At 47.9% G+C, this 24,076-nt stretch overlaps 1 protein-coding gene across 3 annotated transcripts in view; it reads right to left on the reverse strand.

Annotated features, from left to right (window-relative positions):
- Positions 1-489: 489 nt before the first annotated feature.
- Positions 490-24,076, reverse strand: part of LOC144174843 (uncharacterized) — a 108,145-nt gene continuing 84,558 nt past the window's right edge. For 2 of the 3 annotated variants that reach the window (XM_077703799.1, XM_077703790.1), the window contains exons 13-15: positions 16,090-16,280; positions 12,619-12,723; positions 491-2,644 (exon numbers count right to left, since the gene is read on the reverse strand). In XM_077703799.1, coding sequence (XP_077559925.1) covers positions 2,510-2,644; positions 12,619-12,723; positions 16,090-16,280 — 431 coding nt within the window. In that variant the 3' untranslated portion in view covers positions 491-2,509. Of the gene's footprint in view, positions 2,645-12,618; positions 12,724-16,089; positions 16,281-24,076 lie in introns of all 3 variants that reach the window. The other variant, XM_077703781.1, reaches the window with a different exon arrangement.

The raw sequence follows: 24,076 nt of genomic DNA on the forward strand, positions 1-24,076 counted from the left end.
CGAGGTTTAACTGTAGTTAGCAATGAATAGTCCAGTCATCACCTGCCTTCAATGGGGCTTTATTTTTCGTAGTAAATTACCGCAGACTTCGGCCGTGAACGGCAACGGCTTCTGCGTGCTCTGGCACAAGTGCTGCGCCGTCGTGTTTTCGGATATTTAAATCTCTATTTCTTCTTTTCTTAAAGCAAAAGTTGTAAATACCACACATACGGTAGCTGCGTAGTCACGAACTGCTGCGGGCCTATCGATAATACAATAAAAAAACTGAAAGAAACCAAGTACGCATCGTTCAGACTACGCTTAATGAATCTGTTGATTGCTCTGGAATGCACAGAACACTAAAAGATATAGCCCAATAGTGTTGTTTTAATGAGTGGGTACATACTTGAGAACATCTAAAAACGCTGCAGAAACGCGAAGGATCAAAACACGAAGAGATATATGTTGCACCATGTGTCTTTCCGCTTCCATGCTTTGCAATCCTTGCAAAAACAGGAAGCGGAAAAAGAACAACAAAACTGATTTTATCACACGCAACAAAAATTCAATGTTACGAAGGGAGACAAAAGAGCGTGGTCCAGCGTACAAAAATTTATTTTTTCGCGCTGCGATGTGGAGCACACGGAGGAAACAGAATATTGCCACGTAGCCAAGAACGACGCAAAGCTTTTCTGAACGCAGCGAGCTAGCGAGCTCCTGTTATACAGAAGACTAGAATGAAATACAAACGTCGAAGAAGCAGTCTGCAGTGTGACGTGCACAGATGAACGTCAATAAAGTGAGTTGCGCGGCGTTTGCTATGCATGCATTACTCTCGGAACGTTATTAATTTCAGATCCATGGAAATGGGATCGAGAACATTGTCGAAGAAACAAAAAATCAAGTTGGCGACAAGGTGGCACCCTTTTCATATCAAACAATATTGTCCGACGGGACGTACGACAAAAAGAGAAAACGGGCGCTCCGGTTGAAACGCCAGATAAGAAACTGGAATCGGCCACGCGCGGTTACAAAACAAGACGAACCCTAAGGGATAATTCGCGGAAATATGAAAAGTAAAAGCACAAGGATGTCCCAAAGCTTTCTTGCACGCAAGCCTGAGCGCAAGGTAATACAAGTTTGCAAACAGGTAATGAAGCACCGCTACAACCTGACTGATATGACAAAAATCCGGCTTTAAGTTAGCCTTGTACAATTCTAGGTCCACGATGCTCTCAAAAGGGTACATTGCTTTTTCCATTCTCACACAGTGCATTTCCACGCACTGTCACACACTTATAATCGAAGCTGAAATCTCGTGTTTCTTGCCTTGGAATGGCGCGCCTCCATTTCTCTCGCAGCTCCCCGTCGCTCGGTCAACAGAACAAGGAAACATTTTCTGTGGTATCGTTGTACAAGGAACGAGATCCCGGGACGCAACACATGTTAGGCATTGTCGTTGCACTACTTAAGTCGCATCACAAGAGCGCGAAATGCACGTTACATTTTTTTTTCCCCGCACAAAACAAACACAACTCCTCCGCCGTTCGAGCCAGCGTAACGCCGCCCGAGGAGTGACCTCAGTGAGAGGGTGGCGCCACCGCGCGGCGGCCAAACACAGCATATGAAGCTCTCCCGTTGAGTTACGGAGCAGTTTCGTGACCAGTAAAGCATTGAAGGACTCTGGCTCTACCCAGCGGTGGTGTTCCTGTGGGCACTGGATGACAACAGATTGTAAACAAAATAAAAACCACAGTGTTCTCATGACATCTGTAATAAAATTTATTGCGATTCTCTTGCAGCCCCAAAGGTAGCAAGGAATGTCAGAAACACCACAGAATACCAGGCAGGAGAGGTCATTGGATAAGTGGAAGAAGTGCAATGCCAAAATTTAATTTGTGAACACTGATATGGCTTGCTCCAAACATGCAGTCTTGCAATTACAAGCACAAAACATTTCTTGGCATGATTTTAAATACATGCTGACTGCCACAGTCTCGAGATGCCAGGAAACAGAGGCCCAGCCACTCCACGATGACAATCAGTTTAGTGGCCACCTAAACACAAGTGCAACCGACTGCAACATCAAACATCGCCACATCATCCCTTTTCTGGTAGTGACACGTGAACTAGATGGCAACCAAACTGAGCGGCATGTGCACTGAAAAAATGAAAAAATAAACACACTGGTGGCACTTCCTCTTTGCCTTTCCAGCTGCAATGGGGCTCAGCCTTTCACTGAGGGGGAGGAAACAGGTCAAGCAGTCATGCCCTTGGGCCCACATCAACGGTGGCGCCTCGCCAGGGAACCACACCAGGCATCACGTACTGCCCTCCCACACCTGCTCCCGGTAGCTGAAACCCCACAACTGACAGCACCCTCATGTTGGCCAGCACATGTGTGGATGCCTCCGTGTATACTAGATAAAAGAAATGCACGTCCAGGATAAAAGCAATAAAAAATCTGAGCAGAGTCCTTCTGGGGACTGTGGCAAGAGTCCACAGAGAAGGAGTTGTCTCGGCACCCACTTCATTCGGATTCGGTAGTCGCCGCTGCCGCCACTGCCGCTGCTTCTTCGGCTTCTCCGGCCATGATGTCCTGCTCGTGCCTGATGAATGAAAGCAGCGACTGTGATAGTGGGGAAGCGGCCGACGAAGACTTGTCCTGCAAGGGGGGAGGAAACAGCAGGCTTGGCGACACACAAGTCTCCAACGAAGGGGTCTCTTACTACACAGACGTCGAAAGCACCCAAATCCTTGCACACCACTGATGGTACGTGTTTCTACAATTGCAAAGCTACGGATGCTCGGCATATGAACAGTGGGCCCTGTCTCCACAAGTGGCAATAATAAGGAAGGCCTTGCACGGTACAAGGTTTGATGCGAGCAATGGGAGAATTTAAGCAGTTCACTTTAGAGTAAAAGCCATAAACGTCCCATGCGGAGAAAAGGTGGTGTCCGCATCATTGCTGTCAAGACCAAAAGATGGTCACAAAAAATACATCATTACACATTTGGTGAAAGTGCAAAATGCAGGAGGATGAACGGGAGTACAGCGGAGAAGAAAGGGGACACGTGATTTCAGCACGCCCCATGCATACGGCGGTGCTGGGGCACTCCACTGCACTGCTGGTGGCTGACTGCAGCACTGGCTTCTCCAAAAGAGCTTCACACCACCACTGCTGCCTCACCCAGCAGTCACCAGACACTCTGGAGTGTCTACACAGTGCAACGCTGCACTGCCCCCCGGCATTATCGTTTCTGCTCTTGGCACCGAGAAATGTGGCAGCCTACTGGCAGAAACAACTTTCATGCATGTGATGCTAAAAAAAAATTCCACCTACAGGACTATAATGCTTTTCCTTTCTCACACGACTAGCTTAACTCTTTCGCTACCGCTGGAAAATTGACGAATTTTAGGGGTCCAAGAAAACATTTTTTTTTCCTGCTAAAAAATTGGTTAGGAACTAATTGCAGGAACACAAAATGCAGATTATTTAACGACCTTTCCAATAACACTGGTTTTTTAAAGGTTTTTATATATCATAGTTGTGAAAAAAATATCAAAATTAAAATTTTTGTCAAGTTGTCGAAAAAAAATGATAAAAAAGGAGTTGTGTATATCAAACCACCGGTAGCAGAAAAAAATTAGAATATACATTTTGTAGGGAAACATTTCAAAAAACACGCCCTAGAAAAAATGCCGACTTGTGCGGAACAGTTTGTCAGATGTAAAAAAAAAAAAATGTTAGCACGCACGGTGCTCGTGTCATGCGGTGAAGCCCAACCTCCAATTCAAAATGTGCAATTTCGGGTGGTTCCCTGGAATAAATCTGGCAGTTTGACATTATCAGAGGCACCAATTTTCCTCCACATAACGTAAAAACATCTTGTCAATGGCTGACTTTGCATTTACAACGAGCACAATATTTGGGACAAGCACGCGATGCGAAAAAAACATGCTGCATGAAGTTGAAAACGGAATGCCGTGGCTGATGCTTGTTGTCGTTCAACTGTCAGGTATCTCAAAACATAAAGCTGAGCTTTATTATCATCTTTTTACTCGCAATTGTAGCCTTGCTCGCAAAAATGAGGTATGATGAGCTAGAATCTGCCCTTCGATCTTTGGCCGAGTAGCAGTTGCGCGATGAAAAAGATCAGCCCAACGAGCCTCCTCTAATGCAGTGCCACCTAACATTTTTCAAATGAAACAGTACAAAAACTTATTGGAGACTGTCCGAATAGACAGTTCAACTAAGCAACAACATTAGACACCCGGATATACCCTCGCATGGAAACAAAACTGGAAGGCGAACAGCTGGCAGTGTATACGGCCGGTTGAAGCGCTGTCCTCGGCGGAACAGATATCTGGCAACTCAGCGTGATCTTTTGACTTGCATCTGAAGTTGTTATAGCAGAGATCGAGTAAGTGTGAGGGGAAAACAGGAGCGGCGTGCTTTGTTCGAGGATCAGTCGCGGACGCTCCAGGTGCCATGGCAGGTAGCCTTGAAGTTGGGTACCTGCGTAGTGGCGCTAAATATGAATTTCGCGATGCAGAAACGAAACCGAAACTGTTGTAAACTGTTTGCGAATGGTCCTGGAATAAGAACTACCACAGAACCACAGTAGAACTACCACAGAAACTGCCTAAAATCATAAAGCAGCTTTGCAACCAGGCACTGCTTGACTTTTTCAGCCGATTTCTGGGATTATTACTGTCAGAGCGTGAACCTGACGATTGAAAATCGTTTGCTAGTTCGCCATTCACGCCCTGATAGCAAAAAACAAGCGCTGGTGCAGAGTAATTACGAGTTGCACGCATTCTTCGTTGGTAGCAGTGACGCGCGATGACCACGCAGCTTTTCCACACCCAGGTGTTTCAAAAGCGTGTCAAAAATCACGTTTCCGTTGCAAAAATGAAAACAAAACTGATTTTGAAAGGCCATTTTCTGATCTAACTCCGAACAGCTTTACTTGTCCGAGAAATGCCTGGAACGCTATGAATAGGCGCTCCCAAAGTATCGATCAAATTGATCGATTTTGATAGGCGCGGTAGCGAAAGAGTTAATGGGGGGACGTGGCAATTAAAACAAACTTATTTATGCGCCAATTAAAAGAAAACTTGGTGCACAAGTACAGTTGACTACGACAATGTCAAAACAAACCAGTTTGTTGTTACCCGGTATAGTTTTCAAGTTATGAATGCATCCTTAACCACTTAATTGCTAAATTAATGAACTATAATAAGCCTAAATTTCTCCAAATTCTTGTGCCACTGCTTTCGCAAAGGAGTCCATGTCCACAGTAAAGCTGCTTGTTTATTTTTGTAGCCTCAGTAAATAACAAAAATAGCAAAACAGTCACGCCACACCTAATAGGTGAATAAATGTGCATGTGCTGTAAATATTACAGGGTGCATGCACTTCCCTCTTTTCTACACTGCGGCGCTACTTGCGCAGCGTCGCCGACTCAGTTTGTACGGTTGTGCGCTGTCGCGTTTCCAGACGCGAAATGCGGTTTGCGCTGTGGTGTTGGCAAGTCAGTTTGTGTGGGCAGTGTTTTCGCTCCGTGATTTGTGTGTTTGCGATTGCCTTGTCGTAAGGAGTACCAAGCAGCTGTTATTGCTTCGGAATGGCGGACTACGCTGTTTACGCTTCCTACATGCGCACTCGAAACACGCTGCACGACGAAAGCTTCACATGCATCGGCTTGTTTGCAGCCCAATAGCAAAGGCTAGGGAAGGTGGTTTGGCTGCAGCAATGAATTCACAAAGAAGGCATCAATGATGGAACGTATCACTGCCGAACCTGTGACGCGCATTTCATTGCAGGTGAGGACAGTGCGGCGTTGAAGCTTTATCTAATGCCTAGTCACATACTTGAGGCTGTACGTAGTGCTTGAAATTTTTACTATTTAGGTCAGCCAGCACTGTGTATGAATGATACAAACCCTATTGAGCACCCAACTTCAACCTGAACTACTTTGAGGGCTTTTGAGGAGAATAAAGAAGCAAATCAGCCGCAATCATGGAGTTAAACCTTTGTGATGGTCGTGAAGGTTGCGTACAGTCTCACTACCTTCAAGTCTTGCGCGTTAGTGTGAGCTTCCTTCATTTTTTTTGTGTCTTGGATTTTTACATTTTTATGTTATATCACGAGACTGCATAACATGCTAATGTTGTCATTGACTTTGCTGCCATGTAATGGTTTGCTGGGCCTCGTCAAGCTGCTACTGCAGCTTTTAGCTCGGCAATCCAGCCAGAAAAATGAAAATGAAAATGAAAAATGAAATGAAAATTTGGTTTGCCAAGTTTGGTTGCAATCTGTGCATACATTAGGTAGGGTGTTTTATTTACCACATCCCGGTTAGAGGAGCATTGAATTGATTTGTAAACATTGCGAGAGTACTAGCGCAAATTATAGTCTGGAGTCTAGGCCATGTTTCGCCCACTCTCGCTGCGTTTGCATGACTTTATTCAGTAAAAAAATCAATTCGAAAATGCTGTTTTCTCTGCATTCTCAATGCTGATTTCCAATGACGTTTTGTATGACGCCAAAACAAGATGGCTTGGCTTGACTGCACGGCCCTCCGACCCCCCAACAAAAGCAGTCGGCCAGGCGTTTAGTCAGTTGGCCACTGGCGGGTCGTCGCAGTTCGTTTGCTCACTTGGAACTAAGCCACGACACATTTGTGCCTCAGAAGAATGCGCCTTTAGTTTGTTAGTTAGTAGACTATCAAGCTCTAAGCCCAAGTTGCTCCAGGCCAGTGCACATGCGACGCTTCGCGGACTGGTAAACGAGCAGGAAAATCTAAGGCCAATTGAAGGCAGGAGAAGAGTCAGCGAAGTTTATAGGAACTAAGGAATCAAAATCAACCAAAACTTTCATCGTACAGCATAAAACCAAGGTGCGGAAAGCACTTTTTGTGCTGGGTGAACCAGTACAGCGGTCAGCAGCATGACCGCACTTCTGCGAACGCTCTTCTGCCTAATGAATGCAGTCACTAGAGACAAGATATTTGTGGAAATTTGGGGGACGCTTACTGCAAGAGCACTATTCAAGAAATAGTAATCTAAGCTGCTTGGAATGCTAATGCTAAAAAATGTAAACTGTTTATACATTATATACCATATTTACACTATTGTAGGTTGACCCTTTTTTCCCCAAGTTTGACAATTAAATGTTGGGGGGGTCAACTTAGAATCGAAATCGAACTTTGTGCCACTTGTAACGACAAGAGAAATGAGAAATCAGGGGTGCTACGAGCTGAGGAAAGCGTAACACCCTCGTTTCTATGGTTATGGTCGAAGCGTAGCGTTTACCATTGCATACATTCTGGCACCAATAAAAATGCTGCCGACTTTGAAAGTTGGCATTCCCGATCTGTGCCCTTTGTCCACCGTGCCTTGAGCGGCTAACCTTCCACCACCGCGTTCAGAAGTGTACTGAACAAAGTGACGATTGTGCTTATGCCAGCACCGTGCATTGATTCAAGGGATTCGGTGATACTAATTTTGTTTATTAGAGGCGAACAAAACACTTCTTGAATGCGAGTAATGTAATCACGAATCAAAGAAAATCACGAGCGGCCGCTTACATCAGCCGCCATGTTTGTTTCGATATCGCATGGCACTGGCCGCTGCCAGTAGCTTCGATGGTTGTCATCTCGCACCGAATGTGTTCTCATGATTGGGAATAAAGTTTCCCGCTCAACCCACACTGCACGGTTATTCCACGTGCTTATACAAAAGCTTTTCTTTTTTAACATCTACTGCGCGCCCCACGAGTGTACGGCTCTTGTGAAAGCATCGACCATTGATTGAAGAGCTGCCGTATGGGGGGTATTGGTAGTTGATGAAGAGCTTCTTGTGATACGATTTTCTAGGTGGCCGTGTTGCCGTGTGCTTGTGTCACTTCTGTGTTATGCTGAACCGTCCCGTCTGTCACGAGTGCCCTGAGTTCGAAGAACTCTCTCGGCGCTCGTTCACAGTAGTGCTCAAACGGGCTGCTTTCTGCGTTCGCATTTCTCTCTCTCTCTCTATCTTTTTTTTTTTTTTTTTGAGATGCAATTTTAAGGGGGGCGAGGGGGGCGTCGACCTACATTACAGCAGATTTACAATCGTGTAAATACGGTACTGTATATTTCTGCCCCTGGCAGCGCTGGCTTATGCAGGGGTGAGACAGCTGAATCAGATTTGGGAGCAGTTTTTGGAGCAGCGGAATATCGATTTTGGAGCAGAAGATCCTTGATTTGGAGCAGAAGAACGACATTTATTATATCACCTTAGGAGCCAAAAAAATCAAATTTTTGGCAACTCACGAGTGAAAAGTGCACTTTTTAATTGGTTTTGAACGTACATAACACTGAAACAGCCTTTCAATAAAGTTTTTTTACCAGAGTATCACAAGGTACGAACTGCACTACCTTTTTACTAGCCATTTTTGAATTCTTAGGCTCTATGCATAGATAGCGTGGAGTTCCACTGATAATATCAAATTGAAAAACTAAGCGATCGTAAGGCATTTTTATTATCATGTGAATGCCAAAGTTGTTATTTTTGTAATCCCATGCAGACTCGTCTTTACGCACATGTGTAGAGCCATGGCCCAAGCGAGGTCACAGTCGTCGCACCCCACCAGCCCTCCCATTTCAATCCCCAAGGTGCATGTTCACTACCATCGTAATCTGAGTAACGTTGGTAGTTTATCCACCTCCCTTCTTTTGGCAATAAATTTCACTTCAGATAAATGAACAATTATTACTAGCGTGCAATAATAGCCCGTCCCGCTATCGAGGACTGCTTGAACATTTCGCGGCGATGTAGCCTGTGCCGCTACTTCTGCAGCATCGATCGTCCCATTCCCGTCGCTCGCAAGTCCGCTGGAAAAGGCATCAATAACTCAGTGTTTTATAACACCGCAATGAGTCCAAAATTTCCCACGAGTCCGAAATTTCACTTCAAGCACGTACCGGCCTCATACTCAAGGCCGAAACACAGCGAATTCGTGGGCGCCATGTTTTTGATGAGCTCCCGTCATTTGAGTCGTGCCAGCAACCGATCAAACGACTAAATGTTGTGGGCTAACGTACGGGATAGCAGAGGACCCCGGCTAGCTTTGCTAGAGAACGCTACGCGCCGTACACTAGCCCTGCGGAATCCGAAGACTCACGCACGGGTTCGAGTACTCACATGCGGTAGACAGGCTCCGGCAATCCAAAGTGAGGCTTTATTGCCGGGCAGATACAGGGCATACACCAGACAACACGACTATCGCTCGCGGGGAGACAGTGGCTCCTGTCGCTCGCTCAAGCCGCTGGGCTCAGACCTCGATATCCGTCATCACGGCCGCGGGAGCAGGGGAGGCACCCCGAGGCGACCGATCAGGGCAGAATCTCTCGGCAGAGTCCCCGCGGAACATTCGCGCATCCCGCAGGTCGGCTCGGGGGGGGGAGAGGAGGTCTCCCCCGGCTCTCGGGGAGAGGGCGGCGAGGGAGAAGGTGACGACCGATCCTCCTTCCCACTCGCCCTCGCGCGCACGTTCGCGGCAAGCCGGTTCGGTGCGTCGTGCGGGGTCATGAAGAGGACACGACCTACGTGACGCGCCGGCTACCCAAAATGGCGGCTCCCAGCTCGCGAAAACATGTGCAAGCGAGGCGTAGGGGAACACGGGCCCCCACAATGTAAACCCAGCCACCCCCATAACTAAAACCAAGGTAGAAATTGGTGAAGAGCACTCTGCCTGAACCACAAGGAACTGCTCCGCCCGGCGGCCATGTTTTCATATCTTCATCACACCAAGGTGGCGGTGCCCAGTAATGTTGTTCCGGAGATACGGCGCCCCAAAAATTGCCGTTTTTTCATCAACTTGCACAAGCGGTTTGACGCTTCAGTACACCTAAGCATTTTCTCTACAGGACTTTGCAATGGTTTTCAATGGGAAAATTTTAAAAATGCACAGAATATAACATGTGCAACCCGACATTGTGACCTTCGAAAAAAACTACCTCGGGGACAATTTTAAGCAGGTTTTTTATGGAATGATCAATCAATTAAACCTTTACAAACAGCATCACCTTGGGGATGCTGGAAAATTATGCCGTCAGTAAGCATTTTTCCGCACTGGAACTGACGGGAGCGTTAAAATCCTTGGCTCTCAGACTGTTTTGGAGCAGTTCAGCGCAATTTTTGTGATTTTCAAGCTTTTGGAGCAGCCTGGCGCAGGAAAACAAATTTGTATCAAACCTGCGCAATATGCGCAGCTGTCACACCCCTGCTTATGGCCGAGTAGTCTGGAGCATTAGCTCCACTTTTTTGCAATTCGCAAGTTCGAATGCGTGATAACGCATGCCTTTTTTTTTTTCAGTTGATTTGTGTTTGAGCAAGGTTTTTTTATACTGAATTCACCATTTTTCCCACCAACATTCACTGCTCCACGTGCGAGTTCACAGAACATGTGCAGACTGACCCTGATGTGCTGGCAAGTTCTCATTGGCATGGTGTTGCCATGACCACCAAACCGCCTGCAAGTACAGTCCCGAATGGGCCGACCCTTGGCCTGGTGCAAACACCTCTTACGATACGGGCATGGGCGTCCGGAAGGGGGGGCAAGGGAGGGCAAATGCCCCCCTTGGAAAATGGCATATTTTTACGCACTACAAAAAAGCTGCACAGCTTGGTTGGCCCATAATTAAAATAACTTCGCCCTGAAGGACGGAAGAGACGAGAGAACGACACTGACGTTCTTTCGTTTGTCCCGTCCTATAGCGCAGAGTTTTTTTTAATTATGTACGTAAACCAACTAACCCAACAATCCACGCTACTCAAATGATTAGCGCACTCAGGTCCTGCGTATCCGTATGGAACGCCCTTCAGCACCGCGGTCAACGTTGCACTTTAGACACTGACTGCCGTCACATGACGGCAGTCTGTTTCACTGCCGTCATGCGATGGCAGTGAAACAGACTGCCTGTGCTGGCTATTGAAGGTAGCGAACAATTCTGAAAGGTTTGAATTTTTTTTTTCTATACTCTAGATTTATTCAGTCTTACCGCAAGAACTTCAGTTTTCGGACAAATTTGCAGCTATATCTAGCAAAAAATCTTCATCGCTACACCTAGTAGGGAGAGTAACATCCTCCCATATCGTCCCATCACCTTGCGAAATGTCGGCACCACCCAAGCCCCGAAACAAAACCTATAAATCAGCCCCTCAAAACGCTTGTACGCCTGTACTGCATTGAAAGCCAGGGATGCCAGTAGTATCTATTGCGTGAGCCATTTCAACAGACTTCACCACACATGTCATCTCGCAATTCGCCCAGAAAAGTCCGAGGCTTCTGCAGCTGCTATTCAAGGAAAATTGACGGAGTGCAGTTGTATGTATGCGAACGTATTGTGCTGTGTGTTTTTGATCAGTTGGCGTGAGTCGAGAACCCTCACGCAGCGAGACGGCCACTCTTCTTTACAAATTGACAGTAACTTTTCGCATTTCCTTTTATTAACTTTGTTTCTTTGTTCGGTAATAAAATCCAATGTATACTCTCCAAGTCTGGTTCTAATTCGCTGTTTCTAATTTTTGTAACCACAAATAGCGCCTTTTTGGTGCTATCACAACCGTACCCCCCCCCCCCCCCCCCCCGCCTTCCCCCCTGCTAATGGATGCCCCCTCCTGCAAAAAGTTCTGCGGACGCCCTTGGATACGGGCACGAGCCAGGCAAGCTCCAAAGGTGGGGAGAAAAGCGCACTGCATTCGGGTGTCTCCGGTGATGCGGAGGGCGTTCATCCACTGCATATGCCTCGGCTGGTGATTGTTACGATCCCAAGCCGTACTAATAGGCTTACTCATTTTACAGCCGACAACATGGCAGAAGCACGGTATGCCAATTGTTGAGATATCGAGAATTTCACAAAACCAAAATCGAAAATAGTTTGAATTCTAATCTTGAACATCGTCCAATCATGGAGCACCTTGTATGGATGTCCCTGCTTTAGTTGGTGCGGCTGCTGCAGACCAGGCATGGCAGTTATACCTCTTTCGGGCATTATAAAATAAATACCGCCTCATGAACTGGATAAACAATGAAAAGTGTGTTTATTTGAGCCAATCTACGGTGCTAGCAAAAACAGGAGCTTCAAAAATTCACTTCAGTGGCCCTTTAAATGTCTCAGCCCAATGTTTTTTACGAGGCAACAATTCCAGTTGCAGGAAAACTGTCAAACTATAAACACACTAGGTCCCATCTACCTATTTTTCCTTTCAATGGTAGAATTGTACATGAAGTGCAGAAGGTATAAGGCGCAAGAAACTCTGCACCAATAATGGGTGTACACAGTGACAAGGTTCTGCCAGGCATAGCAGTGCTTGGTGGGCTGTTCGTTGGGCCTTAAGTCTGCAGGTGCACAGCGCCAAGCTGAACTTTGTTCCTGCCATCACGTCAGGTAGGTGGTACACACAGGTACTGTGGGCAGCACTGCTTCAATCCACTGCCAATTCTGGCACACCTCTGCTCCTAAGCGGCTCTTGCCCATGCACAACCCGTGCCAGAAGTGCCGCTGCAGCAGGGATGCACAGCTTGGAACAACGGGTGTGCTTCCCTCGAACTGTTTCGAGGGTTCCACTGGTACAAAGGGGTCACTTGCCTCATTGTGGCACTGCTGTGGGCCTGGTGGGGAGCTGAAGGTGGTGTCCACAAGCCAGGGCTGCCGGGCTTCGATCAGCAGGCTATGCTCCTCCAGCGTGGGCCACTGCACACCCAGAGGGGGGACGCCGCTCTTGGGCAATGCAGCCAAGTGCACTCAGCCACTGACGCCGAGTGGACCTCCGACGACGAACCGAGCACCCAGGCATGCATTCTTTACAGCGATGGACACATTGGAAATTCTATTTCACGACCTGTTTCACCACTTACAACTCTTCATGAAAGTGGAGCATCACGAGCCCCACGCGCACTTTACTGGGGAAAATTGTGAACGAGACACTACGTCTAAAAACGCCAACACATTGTTTTTTTTCATGCCTAGTGATTGTACATTTTTTTCTCCTCTTTTCTAATATTTGTGCTCGCCACAAAAACATACAAAACATGTGTTTACCAAAATTAGCATTGTTTTACCAGCTAAACACATCTTTCACTTTTCCTTTTTTTTTTTAACTTTCAGTGGTGTGTATCATTTGTATTCTCATGTTCCTTTGCTCCTTACTGTTGTTGCCTTCCCCATAACAGAAGGTAGGTCTTAAATCCGTCGGTAGCACGGAGGAAGTGTGGTAGCTTTGATGAAGATGCACTGCTGTACACCATATTCACAACAAGGCACAAAGCAATGGAGGGCTGCAGAGTTAATTTCAGCCACGCGGAGTTAATTCGCTTACTGCACACAAAATCATACCATTCCACTAGAACGCAGCCACAACATCCCAGGATAATGGAACTAGCCCAGTCCTGCTCAAAAGACCCTAGCAAGCCTGTTTGGTTCTTTCGAAGCCAGATGGACTGCCTGCATCTCAGCAGGAGCTATAATTTACAGGGCAGCGCAGGTCAAAGCAAGAACCTTCTCTACTGACTTGCATTGCACACAAACTTTGCACAGCTGCCCATCAGAATACTGTAATGGATGCCAAATGACCACGCAATGGAGTGCTGAAGGCCTCTGTTTCCCCCAAAATTGCAATGCTGGCCAAAACAGCTTGCATGAGCCTTGTCAAATTAGTAGCTTTTACTCGTGGCACAATGGCTCTGAGAATGAAAATGAGGAAAAGAAAGGCGCATTGAGCATCCACATGTTTACAGTCAAACTTAATCATTTGAAAAAAAGGAAAAAAAAAGGAAATGACCGCAATTACCCGAGTTTAAGTACCACTTTTTTCTTTTCTGTGGGATCACAGTCGAAAATTATGCACGTTAAGATGGCAAGCAAAGCCAAAACTGTTTACTGGATGCACATTATCGTCATCACACTAAATGGTGAAGACTATTGGATTATTTGGAAATGCTTCACCAGAACAAAGAAGCAAGTTCTACAGACGCTATGAATCTCAAGTTGACAAAAGACCTTTTCACAACAGAGCAAAGTTTGCCATCTCAGAAAGAGAGGATTTCATAGTAGTGATTGTTGGTTGGCTCCAATCAAGAAGGCCTTCAGACCACAGCTTTACCATAAAAGATATTTCTTCCTGAACTACCTGCGCATGGAATGATAGTGCAGCAAGCATATGCATTGCCTCATTACTTTGGCTTTTTTTTTTTTTTTCATATAATCATCACACAGAGGAAGGAAAGCCTGCCAGCAAACTTGCAGGGTTGTCATGCCCAGCAACATTTTGTGGCACGTTTTATTTGCTGGAGTTCGACAACTAACAGCTCAAGTGTCAAACTGTCGCTGATAATGGGCACACCAGCCCATTTCCCTTGGAATTTTTTATTTGATTTTCTTTATTTCTTGGCAAAAATTAAGGGGAGGCTGTTGACCAACTCCTAAGAAGTAAGAGCAATAGGGAGGATGGTTGTGATCATGTTGCCTTTGTTTGAAAATGGCAGCCGTTTCATGACACACAGCTCTCAACTTTGATAATGAGGTTTAACGCGGCGATGCTACACAGGCAATGAAGCACGCCGTAGTGGAGAGCTCCAGATTAATTCTGACCACCTCGGGATCTTTAATGTGCGCCGAGATCTCGAACACACAGGCATTTTCACTTTTCGCTTCCGTCAGAAAAATGGCCGCGGCGACCGGGAAATGAACCCGCATCCCTCTCAACTTTGTTCTATTATGCACGCTGACCTTAACTGTTCTTTTCATTCCTGACATGAGAAATTCGGTGTGTGCTATAATCAGGGGTGTGCTAAAAATTAGTGAATACATTTAGCGAAAAAGGAGGAAGAAATAAAAAGAGGAAAGTAGAAAGAATAGGAGACAAGTGTGCTGCACTAGACAAAAAAAATTTTCAGGTTGGCTGGAAACTTCCAGCTGGTAACTTAATGCTTCACTGAAATTTGTTTCATAGAAAAAGCTTGATACAGCAGAACCCTGATAGTAAGACTTAAGGGACTGCATGAAAGCGTCGTATGACCGGAGTGTCGTATGTACAGGGTACGGGTAAATGCCGCCCTAACAGACGGTCTCATGCGACAGGTGGGTTAAGAACTTATTTAAACTAGTATATTTAGCGCGTTCGCCCGTAATCTGTAAACCCCTAACTGAAACCCCAAGTTTCTAAAACAAAACTGCCGACAGGAACACATTCATACACCTTCGAGGAAACTGAAGTGCACTTGGCGCGTGGGTTTTTTTGTCCACAGGTGCGAGACAGTGGCAGACAACAATACGAAAGATTCCAACTAACAAGCTGATTGATTGATTGTAGGGTTTAACGCGCCGACGCAACGCAGGCGATGAGGCACGCCACAGGGGAGGGCTCCGGATTATTTTGACCACCTGGGGATCTTTAACGTGCGCCGAAATCTCGTACACATGGGTGTTCTTGCTTTTTGCCTCCATTAGAAAAGCGACCGCCGCGGCTACGAATCGAACCCGCATCCTCGTGCTCAGCAGCACAATGTGCCCTAGCCACTGAGCCGGGTACCCAACAAGCTGCTACTGGTTTCAATCTTTTTTTCCAATGTTGGGGGCTTAACGCGCCAAAGCTACACCTGGGGTATGAGGTGCTATGAGGGCTACGGATTACTTTAGGCCCCTCCTAACACAGAAATTTTCATTTCTTTGCCCCTCTCAGAGAAAGGGGTGCACCGACACCGAGTTGAAACAGGAGTCCTGGGGCTAAGCAGCCAAACGCCTGAATTGCCGAGCCACCACATCAGTCTGATTGTAGGGTTTAACGCGCCGACGCAACGCAGGCGATGAGGCGCGCCGTAGTGGAGGGCTCCGGATTAATTTCGACCACCTGGGGATCTTTAACGTGCGCCGAAATCTCGTACACACGGGCGTTTTTGCTTTTCGCCTCCATCAGAAAAGCGGCCGCCGCGGCCGGGAATCGAACCCGCGACCTCGTGCTCAGCAGTGCAACGCCTTAGCCACTGAGCCACCGCAGCGGGTGAGCCACCACATCAAGTGTGCCACAAAGCAGTGCAGCAGCGGTAAGGAGGTGCTGCTTACCAGTGCCATGCTTGTGCCACTTTTGCTGCCGAGGGCTGTTGCGGTGGTGTCTGTGGCCTCAAGCACGGTGCTGAGTCTGTTGCGTGGCCCCTTATGATGAAGTGGCGGGCGATGCAGCGATGACAGCACTGGCGACGACGAATCCAGTGGAAGCGGTGCCAACGGAATGGCCCACTCAAACGCCCTACCCACTGTGTGGGAAGAAAACGGACAGGCATGTTGCAGAAACAAGTAACGAATCCTCACAAATCTGATACACAGAAATATATTCGCTACACTAATTGTGGCGAAAAAAGGCAAAACTAAAACAATTCAATTCTCGCATGTTCCCACTGCTCGTGCAATCAGTTGCAACCTTTTGTTTCTGTTCTGCTTGGAGCAGCTTGTGAAGGCATTTCTTTTAGTGTTCGCTTTTTTGCCTCTTAAAATTGCTCTTAAAAAAACTTTAATTTTTAAGTAAACTTTTTGTGAAACTTGTCAGACTTGCTGCTTTTTTTCCACTGATTTCAAATATGCCATTATTTTTTCAGTAAGTCAATTAGTTCCCAAGATAATTAGAGATAGTCATTTTTGGAGGAACAATACACAAAACAGTCTTGGTCATAGCACTGTAATCTATACACTTTCCAATACTATGAACAGTGGTGAGCGCAATAAAAGAATCAGTTTTTTGATGCACTGCTTGGAACTAATTTAACAGCTCAGTAAACTTTGGTGGCACCAGTGGCAAAGAACCCAAATGCCCATTTCAAATACCAAAGTTTAATGAGCTGCAAAATTAGTTCCAAGCGATGCATCACAAAACAGCTTCTCTTATTGCATGCACCAGGGTTTATAGTATTGGAAAATATAAAGATTACGGTTTTACAACTAACACTGTTTTGTCCACTGTTCCTCCAAAAATGACTAATTATCTCTAGCTCGGGAACTAATTGACCAACTGAAAAAAATAATGGCCTATTTGAAATCAGTGGAGAAAAAGCACGAAGACTGGCAAGTTTCACAGAGTTTGCTTAAAAACTAAAAGAAATTGTTTTAAGAGCCATGCCCCCCTTTAAAGGGACACTGAAGTGAATTTGTCAAGCTCCCGTTTTTGCTTGCACTGAGTAGACTGGCTCAAATTAGCACACTTTTCATCGTTTATACGGTTGACAAATCGGTAATTATTTTACAAAGCGCGAAAGAAGAAAAACTACCATGCGCGGTTTGCGGCGGCCGCACCAACTAAGCTGTGACGTTGGGAGGAGGGGGCACCGTGATTGGACGATGCCCAAGGTTAGCAATCAAACAAGTTTCGGTTTCAGTTTCGGTTCTGTAAAACAACATGTTTGACATCCGATGGCGTCGTTGGATGGGCATTCTCAATATCCCAGTAATCGTAGTACCGCGCTTCTGCCAAGTTGTCGGCTGTAAAATGCATAAGATAAGCCTCCCAGGACGGCTTGGAATCGTAGCATTCACTAGCCGAGGCCTACGCAGTGCATGAATGCCCTCCGCGTCCCCGCAGACGCACAAATGCATGCGCTTTTCCCCCATATTTGAAGCTTGCCTCACTCATGCCTGTATCGTAAAAAGCGTGTTCGCACCAGGCCAAGGGTCTGTTGATTCTGGCCTGTGCCCACTGCCCGCAAGCAGTCGGTGCTTATGGAAACAGCACACCAACGAGAACTCGCTAGCGCGCCAATGCCAGGCTGCGCGAGTTCTGCGGACTAGTTCGTGGAGCAGTGAACGTTGCGGCCCAAAAAAAGGTGAACTCAGTGTAGAAAACATCCGCGAAAAACGAAAAAGTTACCTTATAAAAAAAAAAACGATCGTACCCGCGGGGATTCGAACTTGTGGCGGGCAAAACACTTGCGATAATATACCTAGCGCTCCAGACCACACGGCCACGGGCGCGAGCGCTGCCGACAGTGGAAGTATAAGGTATATAATGTATAACCAGTTTACACTTTTATTTAGTTTTAGTATTTCAAGCAGCTTAGGTGACTATTTGTTGTATTGCGCTCGCGCAGTAAGCGTCCCCCGAGTTTCCACAATAGCTGACGTCTAGCAATTGCATTGCTTAGACGGAAAAGCGTTCGCAGATGCGCAGTCGTGCTGCTGACCGCTGTGCTTGTTCGCCCAGCGCAAAAAGTGCTTCCCGCACCCTAGTTTACGCTGTACGGTAAAAATATCAGTTGATTTTATTTCCTTAGTACAGTGTAGACCATTTATAACGTAAGCGGGACCGGATATAACGCGGGTTTTCGTGACCACCGGTTTGGCTCCCATAGAACTCAATGCATAAGCATACCGCTTAAGATGCGGTTGGCCGAAGCACCATACCGTTTATAGTGCGGTTTTTCGGCGGGTCTGCTCATCGATCGGCGTAGGGGGCATCGTTTTAGGGTAGCAAAAGAAAAAAAGAAATGATGAAATCGGCCATCTGACGCAGCGCGCACCCCTTGCTCTCTAACTTCGACACAGAAGCAAAAAATAGGCACCCTTTAGTTCGCGCATACGTGATAACCACAGCTGTCCTTGCTTGATGCACCTCGGAAGATAGCGACCGGCTCCCCGTCCGCGCGTGGCAAGTTATTTCTATTAATCGTGAACCGCATGGCCCGTTTTCGCACATCGGCGTTGCGCGTGCGTTTTTTTCATGCTCGCGTCTACGATTCCGCGCTCGCGGTGGCTTCTTCGCGTGGCAGTGGGAGGAGCCTGACGACTTGCACCAATGGAAAGACGCGCACGTAATGGCGGGAGATTCGAAGCGCTCCGAGCCGGCTAGCCGCGCCAAAGGTGCTTAGGCTAAAGTCCCTCGATCAGATGAAGGGACTTTAGTTTAGGCTTACCGCCGCGGTATTTTTTGATGGGCGCTTTCACAAGCAGCGTGGATGGCAGTTGCGCCTCGTGCGGCATTTCAGCGAGCGGTTAGAAGTGCTCGCTGGAGCTCCCTGCACCGCTTCACGGCCAGTGCCGACGCCATGTTGCCGCCTCTTACCGCGCCGCAAACATTACGTCAGTTTACGCGCCGGCGTCGCCGCGCTTGCGGCGTGCGCTGCACGTTTTCGCGAGAAATCGCTCCATGCGGTTCACGCTTTAGAACGTTGTGCAGATAAGCCACCGCTCTTCCCGAACAAGCGAGCCGCGCGAAGATTTCCACCACCAGTACGTTGCGCTGATAAGCAGCCGCCTTCGGCATCGTGAACGCAAGGTGGGGTAAAAAAAAAAAAATCCCGCTGGCCTTTCTTATCATGTCCTGCGGCATCTTCACAGACGCAAAAAACGCAGCCATGGTCTTTCAAAACACAAACACAACGGAAGTTAAAGCCGCACTCGCCGTTTGTAAGACCGCGCTTTTGCAATGTGTGAGACCCGGCAGCAGCGGCTGATGTTAAAAATAATATGAAATAAAGACCCTTCCTTCGTTTTTAGGCGCTGTGCGTTTGGGTGATAAAAAATTTAGGATGACTTGAGAGGTAGGTGGCGATTTGGTTGAATTCGCGCACGTTTTGGTTATAGTGCGGTACCGCTTATAGTGCGGATTTTTGCGGCTCCCGCCGCATACGTTATAAGCGGTCTACACTGTACCTATATTGACTTCGCTGACTCTTCTACCCTTTCAAGAGGCCTTATATTTTCCTACTGGCGTACCAGTCCGCGAAGCGTCGCATGTGCGCTTGTGCAGTGCTTGTGTGAAGCGACCTTGACTTGGAGCTAGATGCAGTGTACAAACAAACGAAGTAAAGAAAGGCACATTCTTCCATTCACAAACGTGTTGTGGCTTAGTTTCAACTGTTCAACTGAACGAGCGAATTGCCATGACCCGTCGGCGGCCGGCGGACTAAAGGCACATTCCCACTGGCGATTCGCCTCGTCGCGCGACGAAAAGCGACGTCACAAAGCGACAAGCCGGCCGTCGCTTTTCGTCGCTTTGCGACGGCGGAGCAGAACGCTCTCGGTCCGAATTCCCTCGTCGCGCGACGGCCCCGCAAAACCGGTAAGCCAATCACGGCCGCGGAGTAGGCTGACGTAGCCGGAAACGAAACGTTTCTTTACATCCGGTATGCAAACGCTGCGGGCGGGCGGGTGAGGACGAGCCGCCGCCGCCACCGCCGCTGGCTCGCTCGGCCAGGCTGGGTCGGGCCGGCAAGCAACTTCCCGAGTGCATCGGTTCTTTGGTCAGTGGCTTCAGCGTACGCGTGCACTAATCAACGAATAGCGTGGAACTCAGTGTGGAGAAGCGTGTATGGATTGTAAAAGCAAGTAATCATCGTATAGAGCTTAGGTGGACAGCGAGACGGTAGGTTGACTTGCAGCCTCTTCGTTCTATCGGCGACTGGTAAACACGCGTAGAGTTCGGAGGCGTCAGAACTTTGCGCCTGTGAAAAGAAGCGACATTTGTGGGCCATGGTGCGGCTGTTTTGGCGTGAAAGCAAGCGTGTGCATTTCTTCGTGCAATAATATGTTGAAAAGAGCCTTCTTGAGTTTGTTATTTTCTGCTCCTCCCGCAACCCGCAAATGCTTTCGGCGTTGCTTCAGGTTAGTAGCATGTGTTTTAGTTTGATTTCTACCTGCTTTTGTCGCGTAACACCATTTTCTTTGACTGCGAATGGTTGACGCACCAACGAGGTCGTACAAGTCAGGAAGCAGCTGCGCTGAACGCAGTCGCATCATCGCTCATCGCAAGTGCGAACACCACCTCAAGGCGCGTCGCGCGACGAGGCAAATCGCCAGTGGGAATGTGCCTTAAACGTTGGGCCGACTGACTCGGTCGCGGAAGGTCGGCGAGCCGTGCAGTAGCGCAGCCAATTGCCAGCTCCTCTCCTGCTGACGTCACACGAAAACGCCAAAGAAAATGGGCGAGAGTGCAGAGAGGAGGACAACATTTTCGAATTGATTTTTCTACTAAATAAATTCGCGTAAACGCGCTCAGAGTGGTCGAAACAGGGCCTAGGGACTCCGGACTACAATTTGTGCTCGTAATCCCGCATTGTTTACAAATCACTTCAGTGTCCCTTTAAATACCATTTCACCTTTTTCCATTTGGAAAACCAATCCAATATGCACTTATTACTCTCTGCTGGTACTCAGTTCTTGATTGGTATTTTGCACCAAACATGTTGAACAACCTGGATGTGCACGGGCCACGGCAGCAGTTTTAGTAGTTAGGAACAGTTTTGCCTACATACCAAATTTTCATGTTTAAACAGCCAAAAAACTATCATCAATGAAAACTTGCAAATACTACCTCCTGGGCTTCAGCAGTAACATAATCATAATGACAAGAATTGTAGAACACAGTAACACCCAGCCTACCTAAACCTACACACCTACAACATAGCCTACACTTCACAGCCAGCCAGCCACAGAGAAAACCTAGTAGTAACTTTGGCTAGTAGCTAGTGTGCACTGACGATAGCGATGTGGCTTGGCCACAAGCAGGAAGTTTACTTTTCAGCAACAGATACTTTCACGATGAGGTTGGCTATTTCCCAGGAGGACTGAAGTCGCACCCGTAAAATCAGGAGGTATGGTTGGAATGCAAAAGAGTTGGCAGGTATGCTGATGCACACTTGCACAGCCACAAGGTGTGTGTGACCTCTGTGTCAAAACACAGGGGTGGAAGCGGGCTTGAGCCTTTTGGAGCAGCTTTGGAGCAATCGAAGGGGAGTTTTGGAGCAACTTTGGAGCATCAAAAGGAGAGTTTTGTAGCAGAAAAAGTCTAAGTCAAACATCACTTTTGCATTTTTTAATTTCTTGTAAACACAAACGAAAATTCAGGGTGTTTTTACTCATCGAGTTGACCACTTTCTTAATGAGTTGGAAAACACGTTCCCATAATTAAAATAACAGCTGACAGAGCAATAGGCAGTTTTAGAATAGGGGAAGCCGGCGTTGGGGGCCCCTAAGAAGTTAGGGGAACCCAAACTCAAGGCGCTCGCGCGCGGAGAGTTTTAGAAGAGGGGCGCCCCCGACAGCCCGCAACCGGCTTGCGTTGCTCAGCTCGGCTCGGGTGATGGAAACTTTAGGCTTAGTGTCGTGGCGGAAATTTGATCGCCGCTATCTGTGCAACTGCGAATGACAATCCGTAACACAACTTTTCACCACACTATCATCCGCTTTCTCGCATGTGGAAGTGTATTTCAGCTATAACTGCCGTTTCAGCGATCGGTGACCAAGACATCTGCATTGCCTGTTTCGATGCTTCCGCGCAGGTAGCGCCATCTCTCAGCCGCTCTGCGCACCGTACGCCGCGGTGATCGGTCGGATCGCCGAACGTCCGCGGCCGGTCAGCGTAGGCTTAGCATTGCGGCAGATATCTGATCGCCGCTTTTAAAATAAGCCCTGACAACAAGTCCTAGCACAATTTTTCATCACACTAACACTTACTTTCTCGCATGTGGAGTTTCTTTTTAGCAATCAGATTGATTCGGAAGAGCAGTGACAAGCGGTTGCTACCGTGGTCTGCGCCGGTTCGAGCCGCTGAGCGTGCCGAGCTGGCAGGCGGGGCCGGCGTGTGCGCGGACTGTTTCTGAAGGCAGAAAAGGCTTCACGATTACCTGCTTTATCCATATCTAGTGAACGACGCGCGGAATCAACAAATTCAGCTCAGCGATCGTCGTAGTTGATCGGGTGAGTCGAGGAACGAGCCGCAGGTTTCGCTTCAGCCATGGTCACGCGCAGTCTCGCTGGCTGCGAGAGCGATGCAAGAACGCAGACTCCAGCTTTGGGGCGCCCGCTATTTCAGCAAAATAGCGTGCGCGCTAAACGCAAACCCAAAACCCCAAGGACGGCTTGGGTTCTGCGCATGCGCAGTACGACGTGAAGAAGCTTGGGGGCCCCAGAGTGTTGGGGTCTGTTAAGTTCGGGCTCCGCATGTAATTAATGAAGGCTGCCGGTGGCCCATGTATTGGCGTCGCTTCCGCTGGTAGCTACTTTCCCGTGTCCCTTTCAAGTAGCCGCACGAACGTCAAGTTCGGAGCCGCGGAGAGCGTGTGTTGTGCCCGTCCTTTTGTGTGTCAAAGGACGGGGGCGATTAGCCTGAGTACCTCTGTCGCGTCGAAGGTGGCAAGGTCATTCGGCATGGCAAGCTGACGGGAACCTGAATGATGGTGCGTATCTTAGTGTCGAACGGGCGCGCGGTGTAAGTTTTTGAGAATCTGCGAAGCCGGCGCCGGGAGCGCTCCGTTGACGGGTCGTTCGCCTTGAAGACAATCGCTTGGGCCTGAAGCGCCTCTTCCCGGGGGACAGACGGCAGGCAGCCGCGTCCTTTGTCTGGGAGGGAATTAGCAACCCTCATTGCCCGCGCGTCGCGGGACAATTGGGGCGTCGCGGGAGGCGCCGCGCGGAGGGAGGTCAGCCGCGCGAGGACCGCTCCGGGCCCTCGGCTTGGCTGTTGTTTGTGCAGATGCCGCCCGCTGAACGTAATGGATGGTTCACTTTAGGCCGCAGATGGCCTGTATTTTCTGGCCGGGTGCAACAGCGTGCGTAGGAAACGCACTATGAGTGTGTAAGAGAGAGTGTTAGGTCACGTGACCGCAGGTGGGGACATGTGTGTGATTGGCTGGTTCCTGTGGCCAATCAATGGTTTGTAATAATTGTTTTGAAAGGTTTCTCTCTCTTTCTTGTACGCCCCCTTTTTGGAGGCGGGGTTTTTGCTATCAAAACCGGAGTGTTGGGTTTTGTCGGGGGTTGGTCGAGAGGGGATCTAGTTTAGTATAGATCTCGGCCGAACAGGCTGCTGCTGTCAGAGTGACAATGTAACCGTCACTCTGACCTGATGTAAAGTTGGAGTTTTGTAAATAATGTAAATAAACCTAATATCCAGCAAGGAAGGCAGTCCTCATCCCTCACCCGCTCCAAGCATCGGTCGTCGGTCATCGGAGCGAGTCGAGATCGTCCTCTCGGCTCGCGCATCAAAAGAACATCCCTATTTCGTCTCCATCAGTTCGCCAAGAAGATGGAGATCCCCTATTCTAAAACTCCCTAATAGCTAGAGAAA

Source organism: Haemaphysalis longicornis, unplaced genomic scaffold, assembly GCF_048455015.1.
Source record: "Haemaphysalis longicornis isolate Haplotype H1 unplaced genomic scaffold, Haemaphysalis longicornis Haplotype H1 scaffold_1, whole genome shotgun sequence".
In the NCBI taxonomy this organism is placed as follows: Eukaryota; Metazoa; Arthropoda; class Arachnida; order Ixodida; family Ixodidae; genus Haemaphysalis; species Haemaphysalis longicornis.